This window comes from Pelodiscus sinensis, chromosome 18 (assembly GCF_049634645.1).
Source record: "Pelodiscus sinensis isolate JC-2024 chromosome 18, ASM4963464v1, whole genome shotgun sequence".
Taxonomy (NCBI): Eukaryota; Metazoa; Chordata; order Testudines; family Trionychidae; genus Pelodiscus; species Pelodiscus sinensis.
The window spans coordinates 32745177-32767553 of record NC_134728.1 but is presented as its reverse complement, the minus strand read 5'-3'; the positions used below and the strand labels follow the sequence as shown (position 1 = coordinate 32767553).

Here is a 22377-nt window from a genome sequence, read left to right as displayed (position 1 = left end):
TGGGGCAGGGGGACGGGGAGAGCGGCTCCCTCCCGGGCGGGGCAGGGGGGCAGGGAGAGCGGCTCCCTCCCGGGCGGGGCAGGGGGGGGCGGGGAGAGCGGCTCCCTCCCGGGCGGGGGCAGGGGGCGGGGAGAGCGGCTCCCTCCCGGGCGGGGCAGGGGGGCGGGGAGAGCGGCTCCCTCCCGGGCGGGGCAGGGGGGGGCGGGGAGAGCGGCTCCCTCCCGGGCAGGGGCAGGGGGGGCGGGGAGAGCGGCTCCCTCCCGGGCAGGGGCAGGGGGGGCGGGGAGAGCGGCTCCCTCCCGGCGGGGGCAGGGGGGCGGGGAGAGCGGCTCCCTCCCGGGTGGGGCAGGGGGGGGCGGGGAGAGCGGCTCCCTCCCGGGCGGGGCAGGGGGGCGGGGAGAGCGGCTCCCTCCCGGGCGGGGCAGGGGGGGGCGGGGAGAGCGGCTCCCTCCCGGGTGGGGCAGGGGGGCGGGGAGAGCGGCTCCCTCCCGGGTGGGGCAGGGGGGCGGGGAGAGCGGCTCCCTCCCGGGTGGGGCAGGGGGGCGGGGAGAGCGGCTCCCTCCCGGCGGGGCAGGGGGGCGGGGAGAGCGGCTCCCTCCCGGGCGGGGCAGGGGGGCGGGGAGAGCGGCTCCCTCCCGGGTGGGGCAGGGGGGTGGGGAGAGCGGCTCCCTCCCGGGCGGGGCCGGGGGGCGGGGAGAGCGGCTCCCTCCCGGGCGGGGCCGGGGGGCGGGGAGAGCGGCTCCCTCCCGGGCGGGGCAGGGGGGCGGGGAGAGCGGCTCCCTCCCGGGCGGGGCCGGGGGGCGGGGAGAGCGGCTCCCTCCCGGGCGGGGCCGGGGGCAGGGAGAGCGGCTCCCTCCCGGGCGGGGCAGGGGGGCAGGGGGGCGGGGAGAGCGGCTCCCTCCCGGCGGGGCAGGGGGGCGGGGAGAGCGGCTCCCTCCCGGCGGGGCAGGGGGGGTGGGGAGAGCGGCTCCCTCCCGGGCGGGGCAGGGGGGGGTGGGGAGAGCGGCTCCCTCCCGGGCGGGGCAGGGGGGGGTGGGGAGAGCGGCTCCCTCCCGGGCGGGGCCGGGGGGCGGGGAGAGCGGCTCCCTCCCGGGCGGGGCCGGGGGGCGGGGAGAGCGGCTCCCTCCCGGGCGGGGCAGGGGGCGGGGAGAGCGGCTCCCTCCCGGGCGGGGCAGGGGGGCGGGGAGAGCGGCTCCCTCCCGGGCGGGGCAGGGGGCAGGGAGAGCGGCTCCCTCCCGGCGGGGCAGGGGGGGCGGGGAGAGCGGCTCCCTCCCGGCCGGGGCAGGGGGGCAGGGGGCGGGGAGAGCGGCTCCCTCCCGGCGGGGCAGGGGGGCGGGGAGAGCGGCTCCCTCCCGGCGGGGCAGGGGGGGGTGGGGAGAGCGGCTCCCTCCCGGGCGGGGCAGGGGGCGGGGAGAGCGGCTCCCTCCCGGCGGGGCAGCCCGGGGACGTGGCTGAGGCCAGGCCACCCTCCGCTCCTGGCAGCAGCCAGGTCTCACCAGAGCCATGAGCTTGAGCCCCTCGAGCAGCTTGCAGTTCCTGTTCTTGAGGCGGTGGGCCTCGTCGATGACCACGCAGCGCCACTGCACCTTCTTCAGCTCGGGGCAGTCGGCCAGGATCATCTCGAAGGTGGTGATCACCACGTGGAACTTGAAGGTGCCTGGGAGAGGGTTGCCCTGCGGAGACACAAGCCAGGCCACTCTAGCCACGCCAGGCTGGCCAGGGACGCAAAGCCCCCAGGCGGCTCAGCCCCCCAGAGGGGCCAGGTCCTGCCACTGCGCCACACGGGCCCCACGATGCCAGCCAAGCCTGGGGGGCGGGGCAGCCGGAGGGTGCTGCAGCTGGAAGCGCTGGCCTCTGGGGACCGGGCAGGGCTGCACCGCGTCCTGGCCACACACCCTTTGGGAAGGTGCCCGGGAGCTCCGGCCACTGCAAACCCGCACAGCAGGGCCTGTTCGTGGCCGGTCGGGGGCGAGCCACGTTCCCGTCCGAGGGACTCTCTCGGTCTGCCATCGCTTAACGGCTCTGGGGGAGCTGATGAACGTGCTTTGCTCTGTCTCGACCGGTGTCTGAGCCCCATGGCCGGGCAACCCTCCTGGCTAACACAACCGTACTGCGAGTCCTCACTGCCACTCGGGTAGTGGCTGTGAAATTCTCCCTGGCCAGGATTTCCATTGGGGCGGGCAGGGCAGGCCAGCTCTGGGGCTCAGGCTAGCGGGCTGGGGGTGGCTGTAGCCCCTCCGTGACTGGCTCGTGCAGGCAGGCCAGCCTGCATGGAACCACAGCGGGGTGCGTCCCTGCCGGGTGCATGCTGGGAGTGCAGGGCTGGGCGCAGCGGCCGAGTGTGAGCAGGCCAGGCTGAGTCAGGGGACCCATCAGAACACCCAGCACGGGAGCCACGGCAGCAGTGGCCAGGACGCGGGGCCCAGAGGACGACCAGGCCCGGGGGCAGGCACCTGCAGGTCCCTGTACACCATCTCGTACTGCTGGATCATCTGCCTGCTGATCTGGCTGCCGTGGTAGACGATGGCGTTCATCGCCGTCCAGGTGCGGAACTCGCGCTCCCAGTTGGTGATGGTGGAGAGCGGCGCGATGATGAGGAAGGGGCCGCGAATGCCCATCAGGAAGATCTCCGAGAGGAAGGTGATCGACTGGATTGTCTTCCCCAAGCCCATCTCGTCCGCCAGGATGCAGTTCTTCCTGCGGACGCAGCACAGCGTGTGGGACAGCCCGCAGCACCCTGGGGAACCCACCTTCCACCTCGGGCAGCTCATGCCGCCTCTCGGCGCCCGGGAGCACCGCAGAGAGCACCTGTCTCCCAGGGCGCTTGGAGGCGGAGCTCAGGGCCTGGGGTCCAGGGCCAGCCACCCAAATAGCTACGAATGACAGGCCCAAGCCAGTCCAGTGGGCGAATAATCACGCAAGTGATGTGCACATACAAATCAGGCAGTTGTGCTTGCCAATGGCCATTTGCTCCAGCGCGTTGGGCCTCGTGGGTGCACAAGACGGCACACGGCTGCCCCCTGAGGCGAGCACCAGCCAGCCAACTGCCCAAGGGACGCCCAGCGAAGCCCTCATTCTGCGACCCGCCCTGCCCAAGGAACGCCCAGCAAAGCCCTCATTCTGCGACCCGCCCTGCCCAAGGAACGCCCAGCAAAGCCCTCATTCTGCGACCCGCCCTGCCCCAGGAACGCCCCAGCGAAGCCCTCATTCTGCGACCCGCCCTGCCCCAGGAACGCCCAGCGAAGCCCTCATTCTGCGACCCGCCCTGCCCCAGGAACGCCCAGCGAAGCCCTCATTCTGCGACCCGCCCTGCCCAAGGAACGCCCAGCGAAGCCCTCATTCTGCGACCCGCCCTGCCCAAGGAACGCCCAGCAAAGCCCTCATTCTGCGACCCGCCCTGCCCCAGGAACGCCCCAGCGAAGCCCTCATTCTGCGACCCGCCCTGCCCCAGGAACGCCCAGCGAAGCCCTCATTCTGCGACCCGCCCTGCCCCAGGAACGCCCAGCGAAGCCCTCATTCTGCGACCCGCCCTGCCCCAGGGACGCCCAGCAAAGCCCTCATTCTGCGACCCGCCCTGCCCCAGGAACGCCCCAGCAAAGCCCTCATTCTGCGACCCGCCCTGCCCCAGGAACGCCCCAGCGAAGCCCTCATTCTGCGAACCCGCCCTGCCCCAGGAACGCCCAGCAAAGCCCTCATTCTGCGAACCCGCCCTGCCCCAGGAACGCCCAGCAAAGCCCTCATTCTGCGAACCCGCCCTGCCCCAGGAACGCCCAGCGAAGCCCTCATTCTGCGAACCCGCCCTGCCCCAGGAACGCCCCAGCGAAGCCCTCATTCTGCGAACCCGCCCTGCCCCAGGAACGCCCAGCGAAGCCCTCATTCTGCGAACCCGCCCTGCCAAGCCCTCATTCTGCGAACCCGCCCTGCCCCAGGAACGCCCCAGCAAAGCCCTCATTCTGCGAACCCGCCCTGCCCCAGGAACGCCCCAGCAAAGCCCTCATTCTGCGACCCGCCCTGCCCCAGGAACGCCCAGCAAAGCCCTCATTCTGCGAACCCGCCCTGCCAAGCCCTCATTCTGCGAACCCGCCCTGCCCCAGGAACGCCCAGCAAAGCCCTCATTCTGCGAACCCGCCCTGCCAAGCCCTCATTCTGCGACCCGCCCTGCCCCAGGAACGCCCAGCGAAGCCCTCATTCTGCGAACCCGCCCTGCCAAGCCCTCATTCTGCGAACCCGCCCTGCCCCAGGAACGCCCCAGCAAAGCCCTCATTCTGCGAACCCGCCCTGCCCCAGGAACGCCCAGCGAAGCCCTCATTCTGCGAACCCGCCCTGCCCCAGGAACGCCCCAGCAAAGCCCTCATTCTGCGACCCGCCCTGCCCCAGGAACGCCCAGCGAAGCCCTCATTCTGCGACCCGCCCTGCCCCAGGAACGCCCAGCGAAGCCCTCATTCTGCGAACCCGCCCTGCCCCAGGAACGCCCAGCGAAGCCCTCATTCTGCGACCCGCCCTGCCCCAGGAACGCCCAGCGAAGCCCTCATTCTGCGAACCCGCCCTGCCCCAGGAACGCCCAGCAAAGCCCTCATTCTGCGACCCGCCCTGCCCCAGGAACGCCCCAGCAAAGCCCTCATTCTGCGACCCGCCCTGCCCCAGGAACGCCCAGCGAAGCCCTCATTCTGCGAACCCGCCCTGCCCCAGGAACGCCCAGCAAAGCCCTCATTCTGCGAACCCGCCCTGCCCCAGGAACGCCCCAGCAAAGCCCTCATTCTGCGACCCGCCCTGCCCCAGGAACGCCCAGCGAAGCCCTCATTCTGCGACCCGCCCTGCCCCAGGAACGCCCAGCAAAGCCCTCATTCTGCGACCCGCCCTGCCCAAGGAACGCCCAGCGAAGCCCTCATTCTGCGACCCGCCCTGCCCCAGGAACGCCCAGCGAAGCCCTCATTCTGCGACCCGCCCTGCCCCAGGAACGCCCAGCAAAGCCCTCATTCTGCGACCCGCCCTGCCCCAGGAACGCCCAGCAAAGCCCTCATTCTGCGAACCCGCCCTGCCCCAGGAACGCCCAGCGAAGCCCTCATTCTGCGAACCCGCCCTGCCCCAGGAACGCCCAGCGAAGCCCTCATTCTGCGACCCGCCCTGCCCCAGGAACGCCCAGCAAAGCCCTCATTCTGCGACCCGCCCTGCCCCAGGAACGCCCCAGCACCCAGCGCCCACATCAGCCATCGCGGAGGAGCCAACTTCATGGGTATTAGACAATGAGAAAGGGAACGTCACAGACCGAAGCTCTGACGTCCCCCCAGACCATGGGGGAGCCCGTGAGCGTGGGGGGCCCACTACTTGTGGGGAATTCCTCCCCACGGCGCCCATGCAGAGCCTTCCTCAGCTCCCTGCCATGGGGCCAGTTAAGGAGGGAGCAGCCAGAATGAGACATGCGGGGGCCACACAGGCTGGGGTTCAGAAACACCAAGCCAGGGGCCGATGGGAGTGGTGAGGTAGGGCCACATAGGGCCGGGGAAGGTGGTGGCTGCATGGGGGTGCAGAGATACGCCGGAGGGGGAGAGGGGAGGCAGGAGGAGCTGATGTGCCTGGCTGAATGAGAGAGGTTAGGGATCAGCCAGGGTCTGCCCGAGGGCGGCTCCCTAGCAATCCCTCCCCATCCCAAATCCCTGCCCCACACCCGACCACCCTGGTGGCCCCTCCCTGTCGCCCCCAGGAACTCCATTTGCCAAAGAGCATTTCCTGCCCGGCTCTGTGACAGACGCGCTGGCCGGCGGCCAGGACTCAGTGGCCACACAATTGAACGTGCAGCATTTTACAATCCCGTGCGCAGAACTGCCAGTGTGTTGGCGCAGGATTCCCCAGGCACCGGCTGCAGGACGCAGCCTTGCCCGCCCACGGCCCGCCTCCCCCAAGGCCACGGCGTGTGCAACGCCAGCCGTGCTCGGGCTCACCTGTTGTACCAGTTAAAGAGCAGCCAGTTCATCCCCTCCAGCTGGTACTCCCGGAGCTGGTTGTTATTCTTATACTCCCGCGACTTCTCTAGTTTCTGCCAGGTCTCGGAAGCAGGGCGCTCCTAGGAGGGAGAGCAGAGAGCTTGGCACATGGAGAGGAACAGGGCAGCCTTAGTGAGCTGTGGCCACAGACGAGGGTCAGGGTCGAGGGCCAGCAGGGACACTGGGAAGGGGTCGGGCTCAGGACAGCAGGGCCGTGGGTCAGGGCCCAGGGGGCACTGGGAAGGGGTCGGGCTCAGGACAGCGGGGCCGTGGGTCAGGGCCCGGGGGCACTGGGAAGGGGCCGGGCTCAGGACAGCGGGGCCGTGGGTCAGGGCCCGGGGGCACTGGGAAGGGGTCGGGCTCAGGACAGCGGGGCCGTGGGTCAGGGCCCAGGGGCAGCGGGGCCGTGGGTCAGGGCCCAGGGGCAGCGGGGCCGTGGGTCAGGGCCCGGGGGCAGCGGGGCCGTGGGTCAGGGCCCGGGGGCACTGGGAAGGGGCCGGGCTCAGGACAGCGGGGCCGTGGGTCGGGCCCAGGGGGCACTGGGAAGGGGTCGGGCTCAGGACAGCGGGGCCGTGGGTCAGGGCCCGGGGGCACTGGGAAGGGGTCGGGCTCAGGACAGCGGGGCCGTGGGTCAGGGCCCAGGGGCAGCGGGGCCGTGGGTCAGGGCCCAGGGGCAGCGGGGCCGTGGGTCAGGGCCCGGGGGCAGCGGGGCCGTGGGTCAGGGCCCGGGGGCACTGGGAAGGGGCCGGGCTCAGGACAGCGGGGCCGTGGGTCGGGCCCAGGGGGCACTGGGAAGGGGTCGGGCTCAGGACAGCGGGGCCGTGGGTCAGGGCCCGGGGGCACTGGGAAGGGGTCGGGCTCAGGACAGCGGGGCCGTGGGTCAGGGCCCAGGGGCAGCGGGGCCGTGGGTCAGGGCCCGGGGGCAGCGGGGCCGTGGGTCAGGGCCCGGGGGCACTGGGAAGGGGCCGGGCTCAGGACAGCGGGGCCGTGGGTCAGGGCCCAGGGGCACTGGGAAGGGGTCGGGCTCAGGACAGCGGGGTGGCTGGCCAGGCTCAGAGGAGCCCCTCACCACTTGTTTGATCTCTGGGGGGATCTGCAAGGACTCGAACTCTTTGATTTTTCCAGGGTCAACGTCTTCTTCCAGCTCCCAGGTGCTCTCCTCGTAGGGCAGGGAGCACCACTTCACCAGGTAGTGCGTCACCTCCTGCCGGCGAGGGAGAGGAGCCGGCCGTCAGGGCGAGCGCCTGGCCTGGAGACGTGGCCAGGCCCACGCACCCTCCTGAGCCCCCAGCACGCACATTCCACCCATGCGCACACGCACACGCACGGGCACCCGCCATCCTGCACACACACGCGCACACACACACACAAGACACGCCTGCACACGCACACACAAGCTGCACACATATGCACAAACATGCGCCTGTACACACACACACACACACAAGACACGCCTGCACACGCACACACGCACTGCACACATGCACAAACATGCGCCTGTACACACACACACACACACAAGACACGCCTGCACACGCACACACGCACTGCACACATGCACAAACATGTGCCTGTACACACACACACACACACAAGACACGCCTGCACACGCACACACGCGCTGCACACATATGCACAAACATGCACCTGCACACGCACACACTAACGTTCACACACACAGATGCGCCTGCACACACACACACACACAGACGCGCCTGCACACACAAACATGCATACATACATGCGCCTGCACACACAAACATGCACACGCACATGCTGGGTCCTCGGAGTTCAACATCCCCTCCCCAGGGCTGAGCAGGAACACAGCACACTGCCCCCTGCAGGCTGGAGGGCTGACGGATCCGGCAGGGACTCCCCAGGGGCTTGCCGACTCCACAAACTGCAGGGAGCCAGCGCCTGGAACCCCCAGCTCCCAGCAGGTCCCGCAACAGGCCAATGAACTGGCTCCCACTGAGCTCTGCCCGGGCCCCAGCGCTCACCTCCCCCGTGTCCGAGTCCTTCGTGTGCGCCACCTCCAGGATGCGATCCACCTCCACGTAGTCAGGGTTGAACAAGTCCTCGTCGGGCTGGGGCAGCGGGAAGAGAGAGAGGGACACCCTCAGGCTGCTGCCGGGCAGGGTCCCGGGCCCCGCGGCACAGGGAGGGCAGGCACGAGGGTGCTGGCTCCGTGCCGCGGCTGCTGGGGAGGAACGTCTGCCTGAGCCCCGCGGGCACAGGCAGCACCCGGCGGGTGGAAGGCAGCCTGCCGCCCTGGCAAACCTCAGCGACCCCGGTCACCTGCGGGCACAGCCCCTCCTGCCTCTCCTTTGTCAGCTCAGCCCCACGGCCGGCAGGCTGGGGGCCGGGAGGAGGCGGGGCCCCGAGGCCGAGGCGGAGCAGGGCTTGCTCTCTGCCAGGCGAGCCCAGAGGGAGCAGGGCCGGGCCCTGGCGTTACTGCCACGTTTACAAAGCCACGGCCATGTCCTAGCAGCTCAGTGACTCCTGCCAGGACACGGTGCAGCAGCCCCCAGCAAACGAACAATGGAAACGGGCCTCCAGGCGAATCTGCTCCCAAGGCGGAGGGAGAGAGCCTGGCCCTGGGCGGTTATCGCTCTGCCCTGCCCTGCCCTGCTGAGGGCTAGCCTGCGCCAGGAGCGTGCACGCCGCACGGAGCAGTGCGTAATGCCACCGGCTCTCCAGGGCACCACGCTGCAGAGACATCCTGGGCGGCAAGAGGAATCCAGATGCAGACACTGTCCCATGTTATATGCCCCTGCCCAGCTCACACTGCACGGATATCTGCTGCCCCGGCCCAACGGTGCCATGCGCCCCCTGCCCCGACACGCTGCCCCGGCACAACTGTGCCACGCGCCCCCTGCCCCGACACGCTGCCCCGGCACAACGGTGCCATGCGCCCCCTGCCCGGATACGCTGCCCCGGCACAACGGTGCCATGTGCCCCCTGCCCCGACACGCTGCCCCGGCCCAACGGTGCCACGCGCCCCCTGCCCGGATACGCTGCCCCGGCACAACGGTGCCACGTGCCCCCTGCCCCGACACACTGCCCTGGCACAACGGTGCCACGCGCCCCCTGCCCGGATACGCTGCCCCGGCACAACGGTGCCACACACCCCCTGCCCGGATACGCTGCCCCGGCACAATGGTGCCACGCGCCCCCTGCCCCGACACGCTGCCCCGGCACAATGGTGCCACGCACCCCCTGCCCCGGCACAACGGTGCCACGTGCCACCTGCCCGTGTGACAGCGCGTTGGGGGTCCCCCGTCTCCTGCACCCCGAAATGGCACAAACAGACTGCACCAGCCGGTGGAATAGAGGAAGTTTATTGCCTCTCCAGGTTACAGCACAGCACAGATGGAATCTGGTCACAGAGCTGGGCTAAGATGCCTCAGGCCCCCTTGAGATGGGGGGAGACTGGGCCCCTAAACTCCAGCCCCTTTCCCTAGGCTGTCTCCTCCATGCTCCCAGACAGCAACTAGCCAGGGCAGCCTCCCCCTTCCTTTGTTCCTCTCCATGGGGGTTATCTGGTTCAACAGGTTTGGCATCACCTTTGCATAGTGAGGTTTTCCCTGCTGGGTCTTGCTCCAGACAGCAGAGGTCACCACAGCCCAGCAAGTACCCCCACTACGTCACACGCGCTCCCTGCCCCGATACGCTACCCCGGCCCAACGGTGCCATGCGCCCCCTGCCCCGATACGCTGCCCTGGCATAAAGGTGCCACGCGCCCCCTGCCCCGATACGCTGCCCCGGCCCAACGGTGCCACGCGCCCCCTGCCCGGATACGCTGCCCCGGCCCAACGGTGCCACGCGCCCCCTGCCCCGATACGCTGCCCCGGCCCAACGGTGCCACGCGCCCCCTGCCCGGATACGCTGCCCCGGCCCAACGGTGCCACGCGCTCCCTGCCCCGACACGCTGCCCCGGCACAACGGTGCCACGCGCCCCCTGCCCCGATACGCTGCCCTGGCATAAAGGTGCCACGTGCCCCCTGCCCCGATACGCTGCCCCGGCCCAACGGTGCCACGCGCCCCCTGCCCCGATACGCTGCTCTGGCATAAAGGTGCCACGCGCCCCCTGCCCCAATATGCTGCCCCGGCCCAACGGTGCCACGTGCCTCCTGCCCTGGCCCAACTGTGCCACGTGCCCCCTGCTCACACTGCTGCTCTGGAATGAGGGTGCCACGTGCCCCTGGTCACCAGGTGCCCCATCAGAGAGAAGCCGAAGGGGTGGGCTAGCTCCCGAGGGCAAACGCTGACTTGAACGCCCCTCTTTCCACAGATGAATGGGGCCTGGCGGCACAATCCCCCAGAGCCACAGCGGGCGGGGGCAGGGTGGACTGACCATTGTGCCAGGGGACATCTGGCACCACGGTGGCACTCCCGGATACCTCCCCGCACTCCACGTGGCTGGGCTGCTGCGGGGCTCCTGCTGCTCAGTCATGCCTGAGCCGTCGCTCATCTCCCTTCGCCTCTGGCCCTGGCCCGGAGTCGGCAGCCCGGCCAGGCCAGGCCGAGGCCCAAGGCCCGAGGCTGCCTTGCCACCTTTGGCTGCTGCTGGGCCGGCTCCCTGCAAAGCCAGGGCAGATGGGCGGAGCCTGCCCTGAGCCTGGAGCCCGCCCAGCCCTGCTCACCTCCGTGAAGATATGCTTCATCTGGGCCTGCTTGTTCCGAAAGCGCTTTATCTTCTGGGAGATCCTGGGGTCCTTCTCCAGCTCCTCCAGCGTGGCCCACTTGCAGTGCAGGTAGGAGCTGTGGAGCGACAAGCAGCCAGCCATGAACGCCTGGTGGGAAGGGGCCCCAGTAACCCCCAGCACCACGCCCCTGGCTTGTGGCAAGGCCGGAGGCCAAGGACAGGGCTGCCACAGCAGTGCCGACCTGCTCCTAGCGCCTGGCCTGGCAGCGGGCCGAGCCCAGGGGAGGCTGCAGCACGGAGCCGGAGCCAGGCAGGCAGGGTCCGCGCGCACACACCTGCACACAGCGCGGGCGCAATCCAGGACACAGACGGGCACTTACAAGTTCCTGTACTTGACGTAGAATTCCTCCGTCTCGTAAGCCAGGCCGCCCGGGTGAACCTGAAACCAAGAGCAGGCGGATTAGCTCCAGCCGGCGCAGGGACCTCTCCCCGCTCAGGGCCGCCAGCCGAGCTGTGGTGGAGCTGGGTGCCGGCCCGGCTCTAGCTGCTACCAGGACGCTTCCTCCCCACGCTGCCCCAGCGTATTCTGCACACGGCAGCAGGGCTCCCAGCGGCTCAGCTCTCTGCTTTCCTGATGGGCCACGGCCTCCCCGGCCAGGCTGGGTGGGCACCGCGCCTGCCCCCTCGCCCCTGGCGGTGCTGGACTCTAGCCCAGCCCGGTGCCAGCTGCACCCAGTGGGGGCTGTGGGGACCCTGCTCCCACCTGGCCGGGACGTGACGGCTCTGTCAGACCCTCCGCAGGCAGCGGATCTCTCATCCTGCCCACAGGGCCCCGCGCTCCTGCCAAGGGCTGGGCCTCCCCCGGGGCACTCACCTCCTTCTGCACCAGTCTGGAGGCCAGGATCTTCTCAATGATGTTGGCATCGTCCTCGGGGGGCTCCTGAGGGCACCAAGGGGAGCAGAGTCGGTTCCTCGGCCGGAGAGCAGGACCCAGCCCCAGCCCTGCGCCACAGAGCTCCCTGGCCGGCCCCTCCCTTCCAGCACTGGAACCGGGAGCTGGCAAACAATGGGGGAGGGGCGCCCCCCAAATCTTCTTCATGGCCCAGGTCCAGGCCCCACTGCTCTGCAGCTCCACTGGCCCCCGCAGGATTCCCAGGCCCGTGTCTGGGGCCAGGAGAGGGGAAGCCCTGCCCAGGAAGGGGCACTCGGATGGGGCTGGCCAGGCCCCGTCTGAGCCCTGCAGGGCCCAGCGCCAGGACGGCCCCCGGCCAGGGCGAGGAGGTGACAGAGCCTCAGGGCCAGCGTCTGCCTGACTCTGCGACAGCTCCAGCCGGGCACAGCGCGCACCCAGGCACCCACACATAGCAGGGCTCTGGGGAGCAGGCCGGCGGGCGCCTGGCAGTCCGGCTGACCAGGGTGAGTCCCACCCAAGGGAGAAGCTCACAGCTCAGGGCTGGCTGCCCCCGTCTCCAGCCCCGGGGCGGTTCCCTAGCCAGAGCGGCCCGGGCGCCGAGCAGTGCCGGCTGTCGGCCCAAGGCAGCGGGCGCTGGGCCCTGGCGCACACGTTTGCCCTGCCCAGCGGGAAGCAGAGGCCAGGTGGGCCAGCAGGAGCAGGCGCCTGCCAACGCCTCTGCCCTCGCCCTCTTCCGGGCGCTCAGGGAATCTGCTTCCCGCGGGGCAGGCTGGGCCCGCGGCAGAGACAGGGCCAGGCGCCCCAGGAGAGCAGCGCGCGCCCCAGGAGCTGCTCCGGGCTCTGGCCGCAGTGCCACAGGGACGGCTGGACAGTGCTGGTGAGGGGCCAGTGCCCCCAGCACAGAGAACAGACAGAGGGATCCGGGCAGGGCAGAGCCTCCCGGGGAGGGGGCAACGTGCCAGGCCCATGGCACTCAGGCTACCGAGATGGCACGTGCAGCACTGGGCGGCAGGGAAGGGGCAGCCCGTCCCACATGGCCAGGCGGGGACGTCAAGCAAGGGGACAGGGCCAGAGATACCGGCAGCTCTGTAGGGCTAGAGGTTCCTACAGCAGCCTGCGGACACCTCAGGCACTGAGGCGAAGGAGGGAGGGACCCGAGTGCGGTGCCCGGGCAGAGCTGGGAGGCTCAGGAAGGCAGCCAGGGCTGCAGAAGCAAGAGGGACTGCTGGGCTGGCAGGCTCCTCGTCCTCTCCGCCACACCACTACGAGGGGCCACGTCACTTCCTGCGAGCCACGGGGGGATGCCCTGGGCAGCTCTCACCCTCAGCGCACAGCCAGCCCCCGCCGGCGCCCCCGCTCTCCCGGAAGGGCTGGCGGGCCCTCGCCTACCTCGGCCTGCCACGCCAGCGTGGACGCGGAGAGCGCTGAGGCTCGCCCGGCCCCCAGCACGGCGATCGTCTCCCCATCGTCATCCACCACCTTGAAATCCAGGTCCTCGTTGTACTTCCTCCGCTTCACCTGCCGGCCCGAGCGGCGCTTCTGGGCAGCGGACAAGCACAGTGAGGGCGGGGGCAGCCGCACCTCCCCCTCCCAGCTAGTCCCACTGTGGCCACCCAGCAGCTCACGCGCCCCAGGAACCTGGCACCTGGCACTCCAGCCCTGGGGGCAGGGGCTTTCATTCTGGGCACCGGCCCCGTGCCCCCGCCATCACTGTGACCGCTGACTGGGGCGCCTCTTCATGCCCCCTCCCCCCGCAGGCGCCTGGCTTGCAGTTTCGGGCCTAGCCCAGTAGGCACCCAGAGGTGTGGAGGCCACGTGCCCCCTGCAGAGCAGCTTACAACCCGGCAAGCGTTCTGCTGGGAATGGTGAATCCCCATCAGAGGGGGATGGAGCAGGGCTCTCCAGCCCCACGGAGCTGGGCAGCGAGGTGCGGGGGAAAAGGCCAAGGGCCAGACGCCATCGCCTGCCCCCTGACGCCATCGCCTGCCCCCTGACGCCATCGCCTGCCCCCTGACGCCATCGCCTGCCCTCTGACGCCATCGCCTGCCCCCTGACGCCATCGCCTGCCCCCTGACGCCATCGCCTGCCCTCTGACGCCATCGCCTGCCCCCTGACGCCATCGCCTGCCCCCTGACGCCATCGCCTGCCCCCTGACGCCATCGCCTGCCCCCTGGCCAAGGCTCCCTGGCTGCCCAAGGCCCAGGTGAGAAACGGCCCCGGGGACCTCACCTGGCTGTCGGCCGACTCCGCAGACTCCTCAGGGCTCTGCAGACACAGACTCAGGAGGCCTGGATCCAACTCCAGACTCTCCACTGGGCTCTCGTTTTTCCTTTTCCCTTTCTTCTTCTTCTCCACGGGGGTTGGGCCTTGCTCCTTGCTGCCAAGAGAGAGGGACTGTCAGTCCTTCCCCGGAGCTGGCGGAGCTCAGTAGCCCAGGAGTGGCCGCAGGGCCCTTTGCCTGTGGCCTGGGAGCTTGTGCATCAGGTCACTAGGGTGCACAAAGGCCAATGGAGAGAATTCCCTTAGGAGTGACAGTGAGCAAGGCACCTGGCCCCACAGTCACCTGCCCCGTGGTCAGGGCCCCGCACGGAGGCGGCCAGGAGGCCCGGCCCGGCGGTCAGGGCCCCGCACGGAGGCGGCCACGAGGCCCGGCCCCGCGGTCAGGGCCCCGCACGGAGGCGGCCAGGAGGCCCGGCCCAGCGGTCAGGGCCCCGCACGGAGGCGGCCAGGAGGCCCGGCCCCGCGGTCAGGGCCCCGCACGGAGGCGGCCACGAGGCCCGGCCCCGCGGTCAGGGCCCCGCACGGAGGCGGCCACGAGGCCCGGCCCCGCGGTCAGGGCCCCGCACGGAGGCGGCCACGAGGCCCGGCCCCGCGGTCAGGGCCCCGCACGGAGGCGGCCACGAGGCCCGGCCCCGCGGTCAGGGCCCCGCACGGAGCCGGCCAGGAGGCCCGGCCCAGCGGTCAGGGCCCCGCACGGAGGCGGCCAGGAGGCCCGGCCCGGCGGTCAGGGCCCCGCACGGAGGCGGCCAGGAGGCCCGGCCCCGCGGTCAGGGCCCCGCACGGAGGCGGCCACGAGGCCCGGCCCCGCGGTCAGGGCCCCGCACGGAGGCGGCCACGAGGCCCGGCCCCGCGGTCAGGGCCCCGCACGGAGGCGGCCAGGAGGCCCGGCCCCGCGGTCAGGGCCCCGCACGGAGGCGGCCAGGAGGCCCGGCCCCGCGGTCAGGGCCCCGCACGGAGGCGGCCAGGAGGCCCGGCCCCGCGGTCAGGGCCCCGCACGGAGGCGGCCACGAGGCCCGGCCCCGCGGTCAGGGCCCCGCACGGAGGCGGCCACGAGGCCCGGCCCCGCGGTCAGGGCCCCGCACGGAGGCGGCCACGAGGCCCGGCCCCGCGGTCAGGGCCCCGCACGGAGGCGGCCAGGAGGCCCGGCCCAGCGGTCAGGGCCCCGCACGGAGGCGGCCACGAGGCCCGGCCCCGCGGTCAGGGCCCCGCACGGAGGCGGCCACGAGGCCCGGCCCCGCGGTCAGGGCCCCGCACGGAGGCGGCCAGGAGGCCCGGCCCAGCGGTCAGGGCCCCGCACGGAGGCGGCCACGAGGCCCGGCCCCGCGGTCAGGGCCCCGCACGGAGGCGGCCACGAGGCCCGGCCCAGCGGTCAGGGCCCCGCACGGAGGCGGCCACGAGGCCCGGCCCCGCGGTCAGGGCCCCGCACGGAGGCGGCCACGAGGCCCGGCCCCGCGGTCAGGGCCCCGCACGGAGGCGGCCAGGAGGCCCGGCCCCGCGGTCAGGGCCCCGCACGGAGGCGGCCACGAGGCCCGGCCCCGCGGTCAGGGCCCTCCGTGGACGTGGCCAAGTCACTTCCCACCTTTGAGCCCCTCTCTGCTCCCCTGCCCCTTCCACAGCCAGCAGCAGCTCTGGGAAGGGCAGTGTGGGACTGGGACGCCTGCGCGGCCGCCCAGGGACTAGCCCTAGCTCCGGGGAGCGCACTCAGCACACGCCTTGCGCAGAGCAATACGGGACTTGGCCAGACGAGTGACTCAAACGCAGCTGGAGCTGCAGAGCCCCGATCTATCGTCTGGGCCTCCTGGCCATCGCTGGGCTCTTCTCCTGGCCCCACCGCATTCGCTAACGGGGCGAGACACAAGCAAAGGCCGCGGCGCCACCCTCCCCCAGCGGCCCCCGTCCACCGACTCCCTGTGGGAGAGAGCGGGCAGGGCAGGGACTCGGAGATGGGACTCCATGACGGACAGGCGCTCCCTGGGCCCTCGTCCGGAAGGCGGGTCACACTCCCCGGCCCCGCTGGGCTGGGTGTCTGCAGATCCCCGTGTGGCAGGGCTGCCAGAGGAAGAGCCCCGCCCTTGGGCTGCTATCAACGGCCCCGCCAGTCCCCAGGCTCATCCCAAGGCGGCTCCGCGCACGCTCCCAGCCCCGCAGCCCAGCTGGGCAGATTTACACGCCCGCCCCCAGCCTTGCAGTCCTTTCACGCAGACGGAAAGGCCCATTTCTAAGTGCCTCTGGATCCCAGCACACCCCTGCGCCCTGCCAGAATGAGCCCCCCTGTGAGAGCAGGACAAGGGCCCCGCACGGCACGGTCTGGCACACTGTGTCCTGACCGCCAGGCGTGGCAGCGGTGCACCCACAGCGCACCCAGCACCCGTGGGAGCCCTGCAGCCAGGCGTGGCGGCAGTGCACCCACAGTGCACCCAGCACCCGTGGGGGCCCTGCAGCCAGGCGTGGCGGCGGTGCACGCACAGCGCACCCAGCACCCGTGGGGGCCCTGCAGCCAGGCGTGGCGGCGGTGCACCCACAGCGCACCCAGCACCCGTGGGGGCCCTGCAGCCAGGCGTGGCGGCGGTGCACCCACAGCGCACCCAGCACCCGTGGGGGCCCTGCAGCCAGGCGTGGCGGCGGTGCACCCACAGCGCACCCAGCACCCGTGGGGGCCCTGCAGCCAGGCGTGGCGGCGGTGCACCCACAGCGCACCCAGCACCCGTGGGGGCCCTGCAGCCAGGCGTGGCGGCGGTGCACCCACAGCGCACCCAGCACCCGTGGGGGCCCTGCAGCCAGGCGTGGCGGCGGTGCACCCACAGCGCACCCAGCACCCGTGGGGGCCCTGCAGCCAGGCGTGGCGGCGGTGCACCCACAGCGCACCCAGCACCCTTGGGAGCTCTGCAGCCAGGCGAGCCCCACCGTGCTGCCCACATGGCTCCCTCCAGCGTGCCAGCGGCCATCCTGCCTCCCAGCCCCACCACACGCTGCAGGGCAAGGGAGCCCTGTCGGCCCTGGCTGGCTGCAGCGGGCTGGGGCCGGAGCCCTGCAGCACGGCGCTCGGTTCCAGACCCACCTGGCCTTCCTGGGCTTTGCCTTGGGGCCTGGCTCGGCGCTGCTCTTCTTTTCTTTAGGCTCCTTGGGGGCTTTGGCCTCTCGGGGTTTCCTGGGTTTCTTGGCTGCCTCCTGCTTGGGCTCCCTGGGTTTCTTGGGCTCCCTGGGTTTCCTGGGCTCCTTGGGCTCTTTGGGCTCTCTCTTCCTCTTTGGCTTTGTCTCTCTCTCCAGGGCTCTTTTCTCCCCCCCGTCCAACTCCCCCAGGGCCTTTTTCTTCCGTTTCTTCTTCACCCCGGGGCCCCCGCCCCCGCTGTCCTGCATGCCGTTGTGGGGCGGCGTCCTCTTCTGCGCAGCCTGGCCAGGGCCCTCCTCTGGGTACTGGCAGCGACTGGCCAAGTCTGCAACGTCCGCATGGGGCAGCAGGCCCTCCCGATCAGCGCTGCTGGCAAAGGCGGCCGGGGGCTTGTACTCGCCAGGGAGCGAGACGCCAGACATCAGGGAAGGGGGCAGCTGCAGAGAGAGCACAGGGGAGCAGGGTTAGCAAGCGGCCCCTCCAGACGTGGCCTTGGGGGCAGCCGGGGCCCTGGCAGGCTGGCCGGGGCTGTGCTCACTGCCGAGGCTGGCCCAAGCAGTGGCAGGCCCGCTGGGCCACGCAGGTCTAGCAGGCACCCTGCATGCGGCCAGGCACCACGCAGCGCTGTGGGGAGTCCGCAGCCCGTCGGGGAGCGCTGACCCAGGCGGAAGCCTCACGCCAGCGGCGGAGCTGGGAGCTGAACGCAGGCCTCCTGGGTCCCCCCCACGCCCAGAACCCGCTTCATGCTGCTGCCGGGGCAGAAGGGCCGTTTGCATTCCGCGAGCGTGGGGCCTGGCACCCGCCTCAACAGCCTCCCAGGTGTCGGACCCGCCGGCGCTACACCCCACCCCCTCTCGGCACACGCCCGGCGCGCTCAGCCCTGCTGCGCATGTGCCACAGACCCCTTGGCCAGGGGGTGCTCCCAAGCAAGGGGCGTTCCCTGGATTGCAACCTCCGTGCATGGGGCCGTAGGGGCATCCCACATGGGGCTGGTTACCCTGGGCCGGTGCAGACAGGGTGAGGGAGCAGACCCTGCAGCCTGGAGGTAGATGCTGATTTGCCCTGGGGGCTGGTTGGTTTTTCTGCAGTTTCTTCAGCACTAGCCCCGGGAGGAACTCTATTGCCTCCCCTCCCCCAGGGCTGGCAAGGCAGGCCAAGGCGGGAGCTTAAGGTAAGCAGAGGCTGCAGGCTAGCCCAGGGCGTTTCCCCTCCTCGGGAGGGGCTGGCCGTGCTGAGCAGAGCAGGCACGGAGCCCTGGCCTTTCACAGTGGGGCAGGAGGTGCCCGGGAGCGCTAACCCCCCAAGGCAGGGCCGGCGGGATGCTCACAAGCTAGCCACGGACACAGCTCAGCCTTTGCACAGAAGGAACAGGAGGACATGCCAATAAGCCCTTTGCAGGCTGCTCTCAGCCTGGCCATCCCAGCACACGCACCTCACCGACTCTCCCGGCGCCGCTCGGGACCAGGCAGCCCCACCACCGGCGGACACACAGGAGGGAGACCAAAGGGCAGGGCGGGGCAAGGAGCCGGGGGCACGCTCCCTTCCCTGGGGCGTCTGCACTACCAGGCTGGGTCGAGGACACGGGGCGACACAGAAATCGCCAAAAGTACGTTTGCCTCGCCTTCCTCCGCTGACAGATTGGGGCCATACTTTTAGCTCCCATGGGGACCGTGGCTGCAATGCATTGTGGGAATGTATCCCACGGTGCATGGCTACGCCAGCCGTGGGCCACGGAACGCGGGGCCCATCTCTCGCATGCGCCTTTGACTGTCCCGAGGACCTCACCCAGGGGAGTCACTGGCAGAGGAGCTGCGCCATACGGACAGCAGCAACCTGCCACTGCATTTGGCAGCCCCAGGGTGGACGGGTGCTCTCGGGTCGGGGAACCAGCACGGAGGGGTGGGCCGAAGACCAGCGGTTCCAGAGCTCCGGGGTGGGTAAAGCAGCCCTCCCGGCGCTGTGCGCGAGCTGCCCCGAACCGCGGCGCAGCGACACCCGGCTGGGAGCGGCCCCTTGGCGCAGAAGCGCCTGGCAATGGCCGTGTGGGACACCCCCCACGAGAACACAGGGCATGGGCCGGGCCCCGCGGGGGAGGGACAAAGCTGCGCTGCCGCCCACGCTGGGGCAGAACATCCACAAGTGCCTCCGGCAACGTTTCAACGGCCTTTCTCTGCAGGCGGCACTGAGCCGCAGGGATTGGCTCCTCGGGAATACGGCACAGCCCCCGTGCCCAGGCCCTCAGCCCTGCACTGCGTCCCTCGGCAGCAGAGAACAGCTCCTGGCCACCAGACACACGTGGGGGAGCCCCAGGCCGCGTCTTCCTTAAACTCTTCATCTACAATCTCCTCCAGTGGGGTAGGGCCTCCGGGGACTGGCCCTGTGCCCTCCAACATAGCCAGGGGCCCTCGGTGGTGGAGGTGGGGTCACCACCTCGTGTCCTGCTCCTTATAGAAACAGCAGGTCTAGGGTGAAGCACGGGAGCCTCAGTTCTCCGTCGTCACTGCCCTGCACGTATCCCGCTCACCCCCCTTCACACACGCATCAAGAAACGTGCCCTACCTGCCCCGGTTCCTACGGCACCTGCAGCTGGGACTGGACAGACTCCCTGCCCCATGCACCGATCCGATCCAGCGGCTCTGTGGCGGCCTGCGGGGAGCGTCTGGTGCAGCGGCCAGGCCTGGGCACCCACGGAGCCGGCTCACAGGGGACCCAGGCAGCAGGAAATGGGGCCGGGCCGGCTGCCAGTCACCTGGCTGCAGGGCAGGGGAGTTCAAACTGCTGACCAGAAGCAGCCGGGGGTGTCAACACGGCACGTTTCTCACCCACACCAGGCCCTGTGGCGCTGGAGGGTTCTTGTGCACAACCCCAGGCGCGTTGCAATGGGCCCACTCCCCGGTTTCCTTGCCAGCTCTGCCGCCTGCCCGCCAGCCCTCCTCCCCCACTGGCAAGTGGTGCAACGCCCTGGGCAACGGCAGCTGGGCAGGAGCAGAGACTCGGGAGGCCACAGGAATGCAGGGCCCCAGGAGACTCCCCAGCAGGGCAGGGCTCAGCAGCTGAGCTGGAGGCTCAGGCAACCACTGCCCTGTAACACCAAGAACGGCCCGCCCCCCTCGGACACAAGCGCCCAAGGGAATCAAAGCGAGGAGTGATCCGAAAAGGGCTGCAGGTGGCCAGCGCTCAGAGGGGTGACGGCTGCACTATTCCAGTAGCAAGAGACGCCGGAATAACAAAAACCCAATTCAAATCTACGACGGGACTGGGAGTTCTCAGGGCTTGCCTCCGATCCCTAAGCACAGGGCTACGGGGTATTTTTCACACATACAACAGCAGCCGAACCCCTCGTTGTAGAGCCAATCACCTCAGACTTAAGCCTGGAGCAGGGAGCAACCCCTCCATAATCCCTCTGACCCTTGTGGGGATCGGTGCCTCCAGATATGGCTGAAGGGTTGTGCAGCTGTTCCCCACATTCAGCCTAGGCAGCTCGCTTGGGACTGAAGGCTGGTGGGCCCCACACACTTGGCACTAACTGGCCAGCCTCTGATGCCCAGGGGGGAGGCAGGCAAAGCGGGGGAGATCTGTGCCCGTCTGCTGCCTTGGCGATGAAGGAGGGACTCGGACCACTGCCTTCACCAGCACTAGAGCCCCATTCCGGTTTTGGGTCACTGGCTTAATATACAAAGCAGTGACATGAACAATTGCTATTCATGCTGCATTAGCGATGAAGTGCCCCTCGTTCCCCTGGAGCGCTGGCAAGAATTGGAACCCTTGCTTTAGAGGGAAAGCTCGACTTTGGAGCCACGACAGGCGCCTGCGGTTGGGTCAGTGCCACAAGCCTGTCGCTCCAGGGACTTCTAGGGGGACCCAACAGTGTCCCACGCCAGTCCGTGGGCTCCTCCTAAGAGACTCTACAGGCAGCAGCGTGGAGAAAGAGGAATATGAGAGCGGCCAGACCGGGTCAGCCCAAAGGTCCATCCAGCCCAGTGTCCTGTCTGCAGACCATGGCCAGCACCCAGTGCCCCGGAGAGAGGGAACACAACTGATAATTCTCACGTAACCCCGCCCGTCTCCCACTTCCAGAGACACCATTCGTACCCCTCCTGGCCAATAGCCATTGATGGACCTAACCTCCATGAATCTATCTTGCTCTTTTTTGAACCCTGTTAAAGTTCTAGCCTTCACCGCAACCTCTGGCAAGGAGTTCCACAGGTTGACTGTGCGCTGAGTGAAGAAAAACTTCCTTTGGTTTGTTTTAAATCTGCTGTCCCCTAGTTCTTATATTGTGGGAATAAGTAAATAACTCGAGGAGGAGGAGAAGAATGGTCAGCAGGTGAGTGAAGCATCTGATCTCACTGGCAGCCAGGAACTCCTGCCCTCAAGCATCTGTGGGAAGGGAAAGTTTCACCTTCCAGGAAAACAGGATGCTGCCCTGCCCGGACCCCCCACCCCACCCATAGGCTACTGGGGGAAGGGAAGGGGAGGGAAAGTTTTGGCAAATGGGTACTGAACACACGGTTACCACATGAGCCCCTTCCCTGCTGCCCTGCCACCGTGGCCCCCCTTTGCAAATGTAAATGCCCACCACACTGGGGGTGCTACTTGCAGGCACGGTGTTTCACGTGCTTTCCAAGTGGAAGCAAAGGAGCGAGTCCTGAGCTGCTCCTTACCACGCCTGCCACCAAAGCAAGGCCAGATGCTCCCAGATCTCTGCTCTGCCTGCTGCGTAGCGGGCACTCAAAAGCAGAACGCTGGCCTTGCCCACGGGACTCGTGCACACTCCTGTAGCGTCCACCCTTCCCTTTCTCTGCTGGTGCAGGTGCCACAGTGAGCCTGCTAACCACTCCCCTTGCCCTTCCAGCCAGCACAGAGCGGAAGGCAAAACCGTAACGGGGATGACATGGTCAAGAAGCACACGCAATCCATACGCGGACCGGGCACGGAGGAGAACGGCGGCGTAGGAGATTGCATGTGCTGCATGGGGCGAAGGGGAGGCAGGACGCACCTCCCTAAGAGCAACACACACGACTGGCGTATCACTGGCTGGCCATTCACACAGCTGGTTTTCAAAGCCTCTGGGATTTGCAGTGCCCCGCGATGTGCTCTCCTTATCGCCCTGGTGCCTGGTGGCTAAGTGATCTGTCTCAACCCCCTGGCCCTGGCATCAAACCTTCCTCTTTACCGTCACAGCTATCATGGAGCGCACAGCTGGCTGCCACAACAATAGGAATGTTGCTTTTGCTACAGGCCAGTGTAGCCAATAAACGGCGAAGCCACATTCCACCACCATTCTGCACTTGCTCAGCCTGCGGTCCAGGCTGCCTGTGGCCAAGGGGTAGGCTGGCTCTCCCAGGACCACTACTGGCATTTCAATGCCTCCAATGGTCACTTTCTGGTCTGGGAAGAAAGTTCCATCTTGCAGCTTTCTGAAGAGAGCAGCGTGCCGAAAGGG

The 22377-nt window shown here is 69.4% G+C and overlaps 1 protein-coding gene across 6 annotated transcripts in view; it reads right to left on the bottom strand.

Annotated features, from left to right (window-relative positions):
• CHD6 (chromodomain helicase DNA binding protein 6) overlaps positions 1-22377 on the bottom strand; it is a 170489-nt gene that overhangs the window by 78134 nt on the left and 69978 nt on the right. For all 6 annotated transcript variants that reach the window (XM_075900738.1, XM_075900736.1, XM_075900740.1 and 3 more), the window contains 11 exons: positions 16881-17368; positions 13772-13919; positions 12932-13081; positions 11504-11569; positions 11010-11068; positions 10628-10745; positions 7982-8068; positions 7051-7185; positions 5940-6061; positions 2454-2697; positions 1497-1673 (listed from right to left, as the gene is read on the bottom strand). In XM_075900738.1, the coding sequence (XP_075756853.1) occupies positions 1497-1673; positions 2454-2697; positions 5940-6061; positions 7051-7185; positions 7982-8068; positions 10628-10745; positions 11010-11068; positions 11504-11569; positions 12932-13081; positions 13772-13919; positions 16881-17353 (1779 nt within the window). In that variant the 5' untranslated portion in view covers positions 17354-17368. The remainder of the gene's footprint in view (positions 1-1496; positions 1674-2453; positions 2698-5939; positions 6062-7050; positions 7186-7981; positions 8069-10627; positions 10746-11009; positions 11069-11503; positions 11570-12931; positions 13082-13771; positions 13920-16880; positions 17369-22377) is intronic.